Genomic DNA, 15,902 nt, shown 5'->3' with positions numbered 1-15,902 from the left:
TTCACAGAGAAAACAATCAAAATATGACCTTCCAAATCATAAACTATGGCTGTTGTCAGCTCTGATAGCTCCTGATGGAGGCTGTCACCACAGTGTGGCCCTCGGCCCCGAAGTTTCCAGCCACAGGAGGATGGTAGTCAGCATCTAATAGGATTATTATTTTTTTAAATCGACATCAGTTGGTGAAGGTAGCACAACTGAAATATTCATCTAGTTTTTAAGGTTTTAGTGAGAGAATATTTTTTTAAGAGGGAAAAAGAACAATTCTTAACAATACATTTCTTTGTACTAACCAGCCAATTCTTAACAAGAAGAGATACACAATTACTTCCATTTGGGAATCTCACCTGATACGATGTTCACGGTTTCATTTTGCACTATCCCAGGTATAGCGTTAAAAGATTTATAGCCCTAAAAAATAATTCAAAATCAATGGATATACAGTGTAAGTAGAAGAGCAGTTCACTAGTATTCATGGTAAGCTTAGAATGGAGCAGAGAAGCAATATTAAATGTAACCTTCATCTTAAGGCTGAAAGGATCATGATACAGTCATTAACAGTCTAGAAAAAAACTCCCTTTTAGTGAGGAGGACTTGCTTTAAATTGTATCTGTTGAAGATCACATTAAGAGTTTTTAATTTTTAACTTTTAACTCATGTTAAAAGCTTCCATGTATTTATACAAGTGTTTCTCAACTGGGGGCAATTTTGTCCCCCAGGAGATGTTGGGAGACGTTTGGTTATCACAGTTGTGTGGGTGCTCTTGGCACTGTGTGGGCACAAGCCGGGGTGCTACTAAATATCCAGCAGTGCACAGGCCCCAGCACAAGGAATTATCCAGCCCAAATTGTGCTGAGGTTAAGAAACCCTGATCTGCACAATGTACCGTGTGTGGCTATAAAGTGAATTTCTTAAAATAGAATCTTACTTTCCAGCCCAATTATGCAATAAAATTGGAGATCTAGTCTCATAGAAAATAGTAATGTCCTAAAACACAACTTAGAAAGAATACAAATTGTAGTGAGGCTAAAACGAAAACCCAAACAGCCATGCCAAGCTATATCACTTTGGAGCTAAATCCATGACAGGAAAATGTCATTATTTCCAAGCAACTCAACTAATCAGCACAGCCTTTCCTCTGGAAGGGGCTTAATTTGTGTTTCTCACTGTCTGCTGGCATATTTAGACATCTGCTAGGGAACACTGAAGTGATTACAACCTCTTATGAACGAAATGTCTATCTCCCCAAAATGCATATGTTGAAATCCTAATCCCCAGTGTGATGTTATTAGGAGGTGGGGCCTTTGGAAGGTTGTTAAGTCATGAGCATGGAGCCCCCATGAACGGGATTAGTGCCCTCTTAAAAGGGACCCCAGAGAGCTCTCTTCACCCTGCGAGAATACAAAGAGAAAATGGCTGTCTGCAACCTGGAAAGTGTCCTCATCAAAACCCAACCCTGCTGGCAAACTGATCTTGGACTTTGAGCCACCAGAAGTGTGAGAGATACATTTCTGTTGTTTATATACCACCTACTCTATGATATTCTTTTATAGCAGTCCAATCTAAGTTACAAAGTTTATAAGATTTATGGTGCCAACAAGTTTCCACTTTAGCCTAGCAACATCAATGCCATAAAAAGAACATTCATGATTTCTGTTTCCTCAAAGGCAACTAAACCACCCAGCACACTGGTGCTTGTGTTGGTTTGGTACAACTGACCCCTCTACGTTTATCTGTGTTTGGACTTGGGGAGGTGACCCATCTTAAGAGGTTTAATGGCTGGAAGAGGACTTACAGATCTCCTGGTTCAATTCCCTCATTTGACAAATGAGGTGACATCAGACTGCAAAGACCAGGAGTTTTCAATGACTTGTTTAAGGGGACACTTCCTTTGTTAGTATATGTAGGTGAGTGTTTAATAGATATCTGATGACTTTTTTATACCCATGCTAAAAGACAGATTCAAGAATAAAGCTATTCTCCTCCTTTTAGGCTACTGGGGAAATCACAGTATTCTAGACCAATGTGACCCCTGCTTGTTTTAGGATTTACAGTCTTGTGGCACAATCAAGACATGAAAGCAATAATCACAGTTGTAAGGAACTTAACAAAGAATATTTGAAATGCTGTAAGAATGTATTAAAAAAGGTTTTGATCTGGTCAAGATGCCCAGGGAAGGCCTCGTTAAGAAAGTGATATATAAAGCTTAAAGTAACTAGTCCCTAGTAGCCCAAGAAGCTAGGCAAAGGAGAGGGAGAAAGAAGAGAGTGCCAGGCACAGCACACAGCCTGTACACATGAAGCAGAAGTGGGAAGAAACAAAATCAACATGGCTGACTCACCGGCAGAGTGGGAGAGCATCTTGTGTCAGAATCAGCATGGGGTCCAACACTATACCCATCCAATTCTGAGCCCCAGGAAGATGAGATCATGTTTTTCTTTTTATCTCTTATGGTCCTAGCAAGGTGCTTTGCATACAATAGATGCATAATAAAAAATTCTTGAATGGGAATGAACAAAATTACCTGGAGGATAACATCTATCACCCTTCTTGGCAACTCCTGTCCAGAATTTCACTGCTTTTTTGCTGTTACCTATTTCCTTATGTACTATTCTATTCTTTAAAATAATCTACTGTATTTTTTTTTCCAAAAAACATACCTTTTGGACTAGGCTGGACAAATTTGTTTGAAGAATATCATTAAGGTTACCAATTTGTTCATCCAAAGATGGGAGCTGAAATTTTATAAAACAAGATATAAAGCAAGGTGATTACCCCCACCCAAATTATTTGTCATAAAAAAGGGAATCATCTTAAATCCAAGTCCTGAAGTCTCTATATTATAGGGTGTGATCTAAGTTTCCTTTGAACAATAGTGTATTGTTGGAGGAAGACACATTAGCTCAGAATGAACTCTACAAGCACTAATTTTAGATGTTTGAAGGTCTCTTATTGCAGTCAGCTAAAAATAAGGGCAAGAAATGTAACACAGATTGAATATGTGTGACCTCACAATTTCAGGTACTGAATATTGTTGAATAGAGTTGTAAACAACCTTTTAAAAAACATGTTTAAAAGTAATAGTGGTTATATTGGTACGTAGTCTGGAATAAATTTTTCATTTATAGTGTTATACATGGATTTAACGTGTTCTATCTCTTACCAATTCTGGGACAAATATCATGGGCCTCCTGACACAACGTATCAAGAACACAACATCACTTTTGTGAAATCCCTGATAAATAGGCATAACTCAAATCGAATCATGAGGGAACATCAGACAAACCTAAATCGAAAGTCATTCTATAAAATAAATGGCCTACAGTCTTAAAAAATGTCAATGTCACCAAAGAAAAAAGATTGAGAAACTGTTCCAGATTAAAGGAACTAAAGACACATGACAACTAAAGGCAATGTGTACTCTAGACTGGACCTTAAACTGGAGAAAGGAAAAAAAAATTTTTTTTAAAGAGCATTTTTTAGAAAAATTGGCAAAATTTGAATATAAACTGTGGATTAGACGGTAGTATTGGGTCAATGTCATATGTCCTAATTTTGGTAATCATAATGGTTAGGTAAAGTTAGGAAATGCACTGAAATATTTAAGGGTAAAAGGGCATAATGTCTGCAACTTACCTCCAAATGATTGAGAAAAGGACAAAATGCATAGTATTGTACGCATATATACGATAGTACGAATAGACGATAGATACATAGATAAATGTATAAAATAATACCATTAAGCAAATGGAGCAAAGTGTTGACAACTGGTGAATCTGGGTAAAAGATGTAAACAGGGCTTCCTTGTACACCAATCTTGCAGATTTTCTGCATGTTTTAAAAGCCCATCAAACTTAAAAGTTACCTCAGACACAAGAGGGAGGAGATATGGGGATATATGTTTATGTATAGCTGATTCACTTTGTTATACAGCAGAAAGTAACATATCATGCAAAGCAATTATACTCCAATAAAGATGTTAAAAAAAAAGTTACCCCCAAAAGAACTCGATTTCAAACAATTTAAATGCAAGTATAGGTCCTACACTCTGAAAACTGTTCAATGACAACAAAAGTGATTGTAGTAGATTCAACACAGATGTTGAATGTGAAGTGTTTGAATAAAATTGATTCATGAAATGTGAAAGTCAGAAAAATCTAGCTATATTAAAATATTGTTTTATATAAAGTGTGATGTGTACCTATCACTATATTGATACATTAAAAATTATAAGTAGACATGATTATTTTATCTACATCCCAGAACTTTATATATTCAAGTTGCTCCAAATTCTTTTTTTTCTAATCTTCTCTTTGGGAATGTGAGAAATTACCTTATATCTAGGCACCTGTGGTTAATATACTAGGCCTATCATTTAAAAATATATTTTAATTTTTAAAGGTCTACAAAAATGCCTTCTGCTTCCTTTTTCCTTTTTAAACCTGAATTCATCACAGATACAGAGTACAAACTAGTGGTTCCCGGTGGCGAGCGGGGAGGGGCAATATCAGGGTTGGGGATTAAGAGGAACAGCTATTATGGATAGAATGAGCTACAAGGATACATTGTACAACACAGGGAATATAGCCAATATCTTATAAAATGCACATTGAAACTGTCAAAATAAAATAAAAATTAGAAAAAGAAGAATCGGAACAAAAAAAAGCTAAATTCATTCTGATATATTTCATCAAATCGATGGCAGAGAACTCTCAAGGAGTATTTCCCATTATTCCTTCTCTCCTCCTGCAGCCGTTTCAACATGACGGCTAAATAACTAGGAAGGCTGACAGAGACCCCCAGCCACTGGGCACCTGATGGGTGAGCCCATGCTTAGCCCTCCCCAGCTGTCCCAATGACACTGCCCTGAAGCCAGGTTACCTCCTCACCTGGTCAAAATCGATGCTGCCATCCAGAAGGCTTAGAGAGTTCATAATGTTGCTGCAAGTGGTCATTACCGGATGCACAGAGCACATGGGGTCAGTGAGTGCTTGCTCCAGGTTCCTTTTAACGTTACTCAGGCTGTTGCTAAGATTTGCAGATAACTGTCTCATGTCCGTTAAGATACTGTTCACTTCGACCAGGGTTTCTCTGGTCTCTTGGATTTCTGTAGGAACACAGCCTGCTTCAGAACAGAGGCACCCACAGGGCTGGCAAGTGGAAAAATCCCTTCTCATCTACAAAAGTACCCTAAAGGAACCTGCGATAAACTTGTAAATGATACTGGAAGGCAACCAGAGGAGCCTGCTGTGAGGGGCAGTCTGAAAGGGGAATACAGGGACATTGATGGCCTCCTCTGCCTCTGACAGCTACTCCAACCAACTCAGCTTTCCTACCTGGGGGCTCTTACAAATACGCAGGGGGTGAGTACCAACCTAGGAATGTGACTGGGACTCGTGGGCACAGCATTAACTGGCTAGCATTGGAGCAGAAGCCACAAGAAAAGGTGTCACCGCCCTAGCCTTGCCTAGCTTTGAAGAGGTCAGCCCAGACAGGCCAGCATCTTCAATCCCAAGGAGTTTTAATTCACATAAAAACTGATCACACCCAGAGGGATTTTGGTGATGGATATTCAAAGAGCTGGAAGTAGACACAGCGATGGTTAAGATCACAGATTTGGATTCAGGCGAGTCTAGGTACAGATCCCAACTTCGCTACTTGCTGTGTAACCTGAAGTCGATTCCTGAGCATTCTTTGGCAATGTCTTCATCTGAAAAATGGTGAAACCACCACCATGTTCATCACAAAATGTGGGGATTAGAATGGTCAAATTGAAATTCCTCAATAGCAGTGAGTCCACCTGTTTTATTTTGGAAGTCCCGCAGCCTAGGACACATCCTTATACTAGGTGATCCCTAAAAAATGTTTGCTATCTTGATTTCTCTGGGGTATAGAAATCCATATTCATGACTTGGGAGGTAGCAAAATACAACTCTTTTCTACAGCGACTTAAAATCACAGCACTAAAAGATGTGAAACTTAAATTAGAGGGCACTGATTTTCTTCAAAGCAAATAAGTCTTCTGGGCTCACAGAACAGATGTCAGGGCATCAGGCCACAATTGCATGTTGCTAGGAAAGTGTAAATGCCCTTAAAAACTGGTCTTCCCAATTTTCCCTGGCAACCACATAAAACTTGGTTCTAAAATCACACACACACACACACACACACACACACACTTTAATGCTTTCCTGTCGTGGTCTCTTGCCGAAAGTATTACGAGGGCTCACCCCAGTTCTTCTACTACCTTCCAGGACAGGACCAAAATTCAAGAGAAAAGATTGTTTGAAGCAGACTCCAAGATTTTCTATTCAGATAAGGTGATAGAATTGGGGATGAAGGGTTATACAGTCCAATCCTGAAAGCCTCCCCAGGTCTCAGGGTAAATCATCAAAACTAGGTTGGGGTGCCATCTTGGATGACATAGGTAATGCCATCTCCTAAGAGCAAACCTGCTAAGGCACAGCCTAGAATCACAGATTCCCCTAGTAACCAGGAGATGACCGAACCAGCCTCCTAATTTACGGATGAGTAAACTGAGGTCCTGAGAGGTGAAAGAGTTTGCCAAACGTGCTATAGCAAGGCTATACTATCTGAACAGTATTTGAGATAATAATAATTATAATAATAATAACAAAGATTTTATCAAAGAGTCATTCTGGACCTCAGTTTCTCATCTTTTCCACCTACCTCCCAGGATTATCAGCAAAGCATGGAGCTAGTACCCAGCTCATATTAGAGGCTCAATAAATATCTTCCACAGGGAAACAAGAATCAAAGAACACAGCTGCAACTAGAAACACACAACAGAATGCAAAAGACCATTGCAAAATATAACTCATATCACACACCTCACATTTTAATGTTCTGTGGTTTACCTCTCATTGCCTTTTCCACTTTGACTTCAAGATGGGTTATTTTAAGGCAAGAAACAAACAAACAAACAACAGCAACAACAAAGAATGATGGATGATAAAACGAGTTGATGGCTCAGAAAACATGTGTCCATTTAGGCACTGTGTACAGACATTCTATGTTATGGGTGCTACGCTGTCATGTACCAAGAAGGACTCAGAAGTAATAATTTTGTTTTTATTTTCCAAAGGCTTCAAAGCATTTTATAAAATGTCTACTGGGTTATAACTCTGGGGGTCATTCCAAGCCTACCAAGATCACATATATTATGTATCTGGAGTCAGTGGAAAGATATGTTAGATTCTCAATTTTAGCTAATTAACATTTTATTAGTTCATAGAACATTTCCTTTATAGGTCTTAGCTTGCAGCTCAAATATGATTTGCACAAATTCATTTGCATATTTCTGCTTTCTCCAAAGGCCACCAGACACATAAGGTTGCAAAGGATTTTTAGCAAAAAACTTGCCAAAGCAGTTTATTGAGTACATTTTAAGAAGCTCTGGCAACATCAGAGGCTAAAGTTTAACTTATTCAGGCTGGCTTAAAAAAAAAAAAAAAAAAAAAAAATATATATATATATATATATATATATATATATAACTTCAATAATACAGGAAGCACTGAAAAGAAAAAAAATCTGTTTTAATCGACTTTAATCCAGCTAGAATTGTAATGCAAACATTAAAAACTGGGCAAACCATGAGGCAAAAAGTAACGGTACATGCCAACCACGTTGCACCATTTTGCACAGCATTTGTCTTCACATAATTTGGGAGCTGGAAGGGATCTTGGCCAACCACTACACCAATGCACTGACTTGAGAGGGATCTGGGGTGCAGAGATGCCTGGCATCATCCTGTGGTCACATCAGCTCTTGAACTCCAGATTCCCAACTGTTCTTTCAAAGTTACACTGTGCTGTGTTGCTGTGGATGGCCCAGAAGCACCCTACACCTTAACACTCCCAAATGTACCCAAATACCATCTGGAATGGTCCAGGCAGCACAGGCCTTATAATCAGACCAGGGTCTGGATCCCAACTCCGCCACTTCCCAGCTACCTCATCTGGGACAAGTTACATGAACTCTGAGCCTCACTATCTTGAGTTGGTAAAATGGAGGTAACCATACTCACCCCACAGAGCTGTTGTGAGCACCGACTGACATGATGCAGGAAAAGTACCTGCTATATAGCATTGCCACAGGGCAGGACCTCAACACTCAATAGCTTTCTAAATTTTACTTCATGGCTGATCAATTCTACAAACACTTGCTTTGTTGGACTTGGCTGGCTGGCATCTCAGAAGCCATGTCACCCCTCCCCTATGGTGCAGCAGAGTTTGGGTAACATGGGTCCCACCCTCAGCTTAAGGAGTGGGCCTTGACTGCCCCCAGGCAACCCATTTCCCCTATGTAGCACTGGTTCAGAGCTGGCCATGGGACCTCAGATGACCCAACTGGAGGGAAATCTGGTTGAGGAGGAGGACCAGTGTGGCTGGTGTCAGCCCTCTCTAAACTGCAAGGGGAGTTTGCATTAGAATGATGCAGACACTGTAGAGAACAGCTAGATGGAAAGAATCTCACCACTAGATCAAGCCTCACCTGAAGCTAGTTTCAGTTGCATGAGACAACAGTCCACTTAGTTGAAAACCAGATAGAGATTTGTCTGTATGAATCAGGTAAATGACACATGATTACTCAAAAGGTGTTTTTATAAGAGAGTAAGAGAGATGACAGGAGAGATTTGATTGTAAAAGGTCAGAGGGTCAGCCCAAATGATGATTAATCCATCAGTGAGGTGTAAACACTTGAAGTTATAATGAGGGGACCCCAGAGGATCATTAGCAAGAGGGATGCCGAGGGCAGTGGAGAGGGAAGGTTTTGCGTGGCTATTAGACATGAGTGATGAAGTCTCAAGGTGAAGCAATGAGGAGCCACCAAGGTGTCCACCTCTCCTCATAGTTTTGTTCCCGCCAATTAAGTGATATTTCCTGCTAAGACACAGGGCTGGGTGAAGGGGGGGTGAGGGGGAGAGAAGGCAGGCAGCTATGGAAGGTAACTTCTCTGGGGAAAAAGTCTGGGCTTCATTTTCATTCCTGTGGCAGAAATGCTCAAACAGCAAATGACAGAGTAATCACTGAAGACTGTTCATTCAACTCTAGGACAACATGGAGCTCCTTGTTTCTGATATAATCAGTTACCTGGACAAACCTGAACTATTTGAGGTGAAATCGGCGGTTCTTAAACTGGGGTCTGTGCACATACTCAAAGGGATTTGTGAACTTGGAAGAAAAAAAAACCAAACCAAACCAAACCCACATCTTCATCTCCACTAGCCTCCAGGTACACTTAGCCTTTGATTCTCTTATGAAAGTAGACAGTGAATCTCTGTCAGTGCCTCTGTCACTGAAGAAATCAGAAATATTTTCATTTAATATTCAGTGTTTGCTGATATCTGGCAGTATTGTGTCTGCTCATCACTACTTTGAAATTACGGTAGTTATCGACCCTCCACTATATACTATTAGTTAACGGGCTTAATAAACAAGCACAAGGTGCTCCATTGCAAATTCACTTTTTTAGTATTTTGATATTTCAACCTGACACCCTACTTATGTAGGGTGTCATTTTATGACTAATGCCATTTAATTTTCAATAAAGGACAATAACACACGGTTTGGGGGCCATCTGTCAGCCATGATGACAAAGAGTTCATTTTGTGTCGTAAATGGGGTTATTGGAAGAAAGAAATGTAACACTCAGTTGTAAGAAAATGTACTAATTAACAGGAATAAGAGGTTACACTCCTTGGACACTGAGCTCTTTAAAACAATGCCCCCTTGTTAGTCCATTGTGTTACCATTTTTGTGTATTTTTTCTTTCACTCATTATTTTTTGTTGCCATAGTGGGCCGTCTTTCAGTTTTTAAACATTACAGTATTTCCCTGATTCACTGGCTCCTTTTGCTTTCTTTTTGACATTTTAACTTTAGTGAAATGAGCATGCAATCAATTTTGCACTTAATGTGGTACTTTCCTCTTTTCCCCAAAAAAGACATTAATTAATCCAAAGGTCTATACAATATATGCTGCCTTAAAATCAAGGAGTATTGGGCTTCCCTGGTGATGCAGTGGTTGGGAGTCTGCCTGCCGATGCGGGGGACACGGGTTCGTGCCCCGGTCCGGGAAGATCCCACATGTGCGGCTGGGCCCGTGAGCCATGGCCACTGAGCCTGCGCGTCCGGAGCCTGTGCTCTGCAACAGGAGAGGCCACAGCAGTGAGAGGCCCGCGTACTGAAAAAAAAAAAAAAAAAAAAAAAAATCAAGGAGTATTATATTCTGCTGAGTCACAAAAATCAGAAATCAGAAGCTTTTAGTTCTCCTTCTCCGTGTGTTGAAGGCTGCATAGGAAATTGATGGTTTAGGAAAATAGCTGCCACTGCAGATTGTGCACTGTATTAGTTATCTATTGCTGCAGGAGATACTATTCCAAAAGTCAGCAGCTTAAAACTACAAAGGTTTATTATCTCACACAGTATGTGAGGGTCAGAAATCTGGGATTGGCTTAGCTGAGTGGTTGAGCTCAGGATCTCTCCTGAGGTTGCAGTCAAGCTGGCAGCAGGGCCTGTGTTCATCTGAGGACTGACTGGGGCTGGACAATCAGCTTCCTCGGTCAATAATACGGGTGGCAGGAGGCCTCATTTCCTCACCATGAGGGAAAGGAAGGAAGGAAGGACCCCTCCCCAACCCATCTCCTTCCGTCAGAAATACGGCTAATGGATAGAAACAAAATTAACCACTGGCTGAAGATTTATTTCAGTCGAGTTTAAGTGTATTTGTTGTGAACTTCGGACAACTGTTGTACACTAACAATATCCCAGTAAGGACAAAAGCAAGAAAACTTATGTTTTTGTTTGTTTTCTTTTTTCTTCCATCTATTTTCCTTTATTCAGGTACCACTGATCCTCTGCTGTGATTGACTATGATTCAACCATAGGGGTAAGACTCATTCTAAAGACAAGCCTTGCTGTTTTAAACTTCAGTCTTTGTCAAAGCTAAATACACATTCTAGGAACACAATTTTCTAATATGTACGTTAGATGAAGAAGGTTCTGTGGCCTTTCAGGCAGAGGAAGCCTGTGCAGTACAGGGTCTGGGGAAGAATGACACCTTTGGGGACTTACAACAGAATGAACACTGAGATTCACGGCTAGAATGGAAAGTGGGTGCTGGTGGAAGAGACTGGAAAGATAGGCAGGGGCCAGGTGTGGAAGGAAGGAAGGAAAGAAAGGGAGGGAGGGAGGGAGGAGGGAGGGAAGGGAAAAAGGAAGGGGGGAAGGGAGGTGGGAAGGATGGAAGAGAGAAAGGGAGGGAGGGAGGAAGGACGGACGGACTGTGGCTCTGCCCTAGCTGACCCTCAGGGAAAACGAGAAAAGGCCGAGGGAGCCTCGGAAGCTGTGCCTTCCGGGTGGAGGCTGTCTTGGTCCTGCTGCCACGGTGCTTACCTTCTGCCATGGCCTTGATGTCATCCAGCACAGGGGCCACTTTAGGTTTGAGCTGTTCGAAAATTCCGCCTCCCAGCAACAACTTAATATCTACATTCCAAGAAGCATAAGGGACAGTGAGGGTGGGGTCTCTCTCTTTATTCTCCTCTTACCTCTCAGCCTCTTCCCGATGCTGATTTCGTTGCCTGGTTTAGTCTCTCCCGACGCGAAATCCCACTTTTCACTCCACACCCCGTATGGCCGTGGACTCTCATGTGGAGATTTCTTGGCACACTTCCAAGCCCTTACACCAGCTGCGCCCCCGTGAAAACGTAACCACCGCAGACTCGGTGTTTCTTTGTACTAGGAATAGGTTCACCTTATCACCTTGATTCACGGCTGCAGGTGTCCCTAACCTCTCCAGCTGGACCAGGGTTTCTGAACCTGGGCTCTATCGACGTTGGGGGCCAGATCCGTCTTTCCTGTGGGACCTGACCTGTGTGTTGCAGGGTTTTTAGCCACATCCCTGGCCTCTGCCAATGGATGGGACCCAACCGGGACACTGAACATGCTTCCAGATGTTGCCAGATGTCATCTTGAGGGCAAAACAGCCCCTGGTTGCTAACCACTGAGCATGTGGGGACCAGCACCACCCACCCCTCTAATTCCTGAAGCCACTGGCTTCTCCGGGGGGCCCATATCTGTCTTTAACAGCAGATCAGACAGAGACCCAATTCTTCTCTCGCGTGGGGAGTGAAGAACAGGTGCCTGTGACTGCAGGAAAGCAGAAGCATTTTTATAATATATGCTAGGCTTTAATGGCTGAGTAACAAACTACATGTTGTCAATAATGCTAGGGAATTACTGTTCTGTTTTCCCCCTTTGTTCACACAGAAATTGCAGAAACAGCATACTACATTTCTTAGTCCATGTTTTATGGGAGATGGCCATAGCATCTTCTAGCCAAAACAAACACATTTGAGGCAACATTAAATTTTACTCACTGTCCAGATCTGAGAATGCCCTTGCCTTTGTGGTGGTATACTGGTCCAGTACATAGTCAATTTGCTTAAAAAAAAAAAAGATTAAATGAAACCTCTTCTTCTGGAGGTTTCCCAAGACACAATAAAAAGAGATTTAACATATGAAAATTATCCTGAATTAGAGTGTTTTCTAAAAGAAAGCAGGTTCTTAGAGATATTTCTATTTTTTGGATGCTCAGAATTCTTATTGGCTTAAGAAATATAATTTCTTATTTCTCATGATTCTGTGGATTGGCTATGCCAATCTCCTGGTTGGCGCTGGCTTGACTGGGGACAAATGGATCCCTCTCTCTATGTGGTCTCTCCTCCCAAGCGGCCAGCCTGGATGTTTTCACATAGCGGTCCCTCTAGCAAGAGGACAAGAGTAGACACTGCAAGGCCTTTGGAAGCCTAAGGTCAAAACTAGCACAAGGTCACGTCTACTTCATCCGTTTGGTCAAAGCAGGTCACAGACACATCCAAGATTTGAGGGGATGGAAAACAGATCCACCTCTTGAAAGGAGGAGCTGAAGAGAATTTGAGGCCGTGAGAAATCTACCACCCTAGAATCATTTTACTTAGCAGCTATTACTGACCTCTGCTGGGGCCACTCACCCTTCTGCCTACTGTGTCTTTGTGGGTCTGCTTCCCCACACCCTCTGCAACCCTGGATGTTACCACTTTTAAATAAAATAACTATTATCCATCTTCTTAGTGAAAATGTGCATTATTATTTAATTGTTCATTTCTCCAATTACTAGAGTAAGGTTAACTTGCAAATGAAACAACGGACAAAGGATTAATCTCCAAAATATACAAACAGCTCATGGAGCTCAATATCAAAAAAACAAACAACCCTATTAAAAAATGGGCAGAAGACCTAAGTAGACATTTCACCAAAGAAGACATACAGATGGCCAAGAGACACATGAAAAGATGCTCAACACCACTGATCATTAGGGAAATGCAAATCAGAACCACAATGAGGTATCACCTCACACCGGTCACAATGGCCATCATCAAAAAGTCTATAAACAATAAATGCTGGAGAGGGTGTAGAGAAAAGGGAACCCTCTTGCACTGTTGGTGGGAATGTAAATTGATACAGTCACTATGAAGAACAGTATGGAGGTTCCTTAAAAAACTAAAAATAGAACTACCATACGACCTGGCAATCCCACTACTGGGCATATACCCTGAGAAAACCATAATTCAAAAAGAGACATGCACCACAATGTTCATTGCAGCTCTATTTACAATCGCCAGGACATGGAAGCAACCTAAGTGTCCACTGACAGATGAATGGATAAAGAAGATGTGGCACATATACACAATGGAATATTACTCAGCCATAAAAAGAAATGAAATTGAGTTATTTGTAGTGAGGTGGATGGACCTAGAGTCTGTCATACAGAGTGAAGTAAGTCAGAAAGAGAAAAACAAATATCGTATGCTAACACATATATATGGAATCTAAAAAAAAAAAAAAATGGTACTGATGAACCTAGTGGCAGAGCAGGAATAAAGACGTAGACATAGCGAATGGACTTGAGGGCACGGTGGGGAGGGGGAAGCTGGGGCGAAGTGAGAGTAGCCTCGACATATATGCACGACCGACTGTAAAATAGTTACCTAGTGGGAAGCAGCTGCATAGCACAGGGAGATCGGCTCGGTGCTTTGCAACGACGTAGAGGGGTGGAATAGGGGGGGTGGGAGGGAGGCTCAAGAGGGAGGGGATATGGGGATATATGTATACGTATAGCTGATTCACTTTGTTATACAACAGAAACTAACACACCATTGTGAAGCAATTATACTCCAATAAAGGTGTATTAAAAATTTTTTATGATGTTTGGGACCAGTTATATTTCCTCTGTAAATCAATTATTGACATTCTCTGCCCAATTTTTTATAGCTTTGTTAGAGCTCTTTCATATATTTTGAACTACATAAGTTTCCCCCAAAGCCATAACACTTTAGTCTCTTTCCAAGATTATGAAAGCAGTCTCAAAGTTCACCAGCTATGATTGCTGTGTGTTTAACTTTGCCAACTTTTTACGAAACAGATTTTACTTTGGCATCTTTAGAATGATAGGTAAAAAATACTATGAATTTTTACCCACAAACTGGGGAAATGAAGCATTTCCCCCTCTGCACAGGCTATAAAGCTGAATAAAGTTAGCTTCTATAATCTCAATATTAAAAATTCCTGCACTCCTTGCATTTTTAGTTCCAACCACATATTAAAAAACTAGTACCGTATTTAATGTGTTGGCATTTTTTTAGAATATATTAAACCTGTAAGAACACATCCCTGTGTAAGGAAGCCCATGGATTCTGGCAGGCTCTTATTAGTGAATCTAAGAGGATAGCATCCTTCTCTCTGCATGTTGGTACCCATTAGCTCAGCATCATATGTTTGATGGTTTCTGCTGAGAGGTTTTTATTTATTTATTTATTTATTTATTTATTTATTGGCTGCGTTGGGTCCTCATTGCTGCACGCGGGCTTTCTCTAGTTGCAGCGAGCAGGGGCTACTCTTCGTTGAGGTGTGCGGGCTTCTCATTGCGGAGGCTTCTCTTGTTGCAGAGCACAGGTTCTAGGCCTGTTGGCGCATGGGCTTAGTTGCTCTGCGGCATGTGGGGTCTTCCTGGACCAGGGCTCGAACCTGTGTCCCCTGCATTGGTAGGCGGATTCTTAACCACTGCGCCACCAGGGAAGCCCTCTGCTGAGAGGTTTTTAAAAAAGATGTTCTGAATAGGGAAAGCATCAGTGTGCTTCTGGGATACAGAAAAAAGGTACCCTCAGGTCACCCTGTCCCCAGAGACAACTTCCGTGCATGTGTGTGTGTCTCTCCTTCCCAAGGAATTTTACACATCTATACAGATATTAGCAAATAAGTGTTTATAAAACAGAAAGGTTTCATTACCAGAGTAACTTCAAACAAACGATGGGGAGTTAATGATATTGTGAAAAAGAAAGGACAGTGGCACCAAAGATTTTTCTTTTTAAAAAAAGTCGGGGGCTTCCCTGGTGGCGCAGTGATTGAGAATCTGCCTGCTAATGCAGGGAACACGGGTTCGAGCCCTGGTCTGGGAAAATCCCACATGCCATGGAGCAGCTAGGCCCGTAAGCCACAATTACTGAGCCTGCGCGTCTGGAGCGTGTGCTCCGCAACAAGAGAGGCCGCGATAATGAGAGGCCTGCGCCCCGCGATGAAGAGTGGCCCCCGCTTGCCACAACTAGAGAAAGCCCTCGCACAGAAACGAAGACCCAACACAGCAAAAATAAATTAATTAATTTAAAAAAAAGTCATGGGGCTTCCCTGGTGGCGCAGTGGTTAAGAATCCTCCTGCCAATGCAGGGGACACGGGTTCGAGCCCTGGTCCAGGAAGATCCCACATGCCGCGGAGCAACTAAGCCTGTGCGCCACAGCTACTGAGACTCCGCTCTAGAGCCCATGCTCCACAACAATTGAAGCC

The 15,902-nt window shown here is 41.7% G+C and overlaps 1 protein-coding gene across 4 annotated transcripts in view; it reads right to left on the bottom strand.

Annotated features, from left to right (window-relative positions):
* The window catches only part of PROM1 (prominin 1), a 165,079-nt gene that overhangs the window by 36,380 nt on the left and 112,797 nt on the right, over nucleotides 1-15,902 (bottom strand). For all 4 annotated transcript variants that reach the window (XM_081226402.1, XM_081226399.1, XM_081226400.1 and 1 more), the window contains 5 exons: nucleotides 12,403-12,466; nucleotides 11,420-11,509; nucleotides 4,890-5,107; nucleotides 2,661-2,735; nucleotides 348-411 (listed from right to left, as the gene is read on the bottom strand). In XM_081226402.1, coding sequence (XP_081082528.1) covers nucleotides 348-411; nucleotides 2,661-2,735; nucleotides 4,890-5,107; nucleotides 11,420-11,509; nucleotides 12,403-12,466 — 511 coding nt within the window. The remainder of the gene's footprint in view (nucleotides 1-347; nucleotides 412-2,660; nucleotides 2,736-4,889; nucleotides 5,108-11,419; nucleotides 11,510-12,402; nucleotides 12,467-15,902) is intronic.

The sequence above is a fragment of the Mesoplodon bidens genome, assembly GCF_964165515.1.
Source record: "Mesoplodon bidens genome assembly, chromosome: 1".
In the NCBI taxonomy this organism is placed as follows: Eukaryota; Metazoa; Chordata; class Mammalia; order Artiodactyla; family Ziphiidae; genus Mesoplodon; species Mesoplodon bidens.
This window is presented reverse-complemented; position numbering and strand designations above follow the sequence as displayed.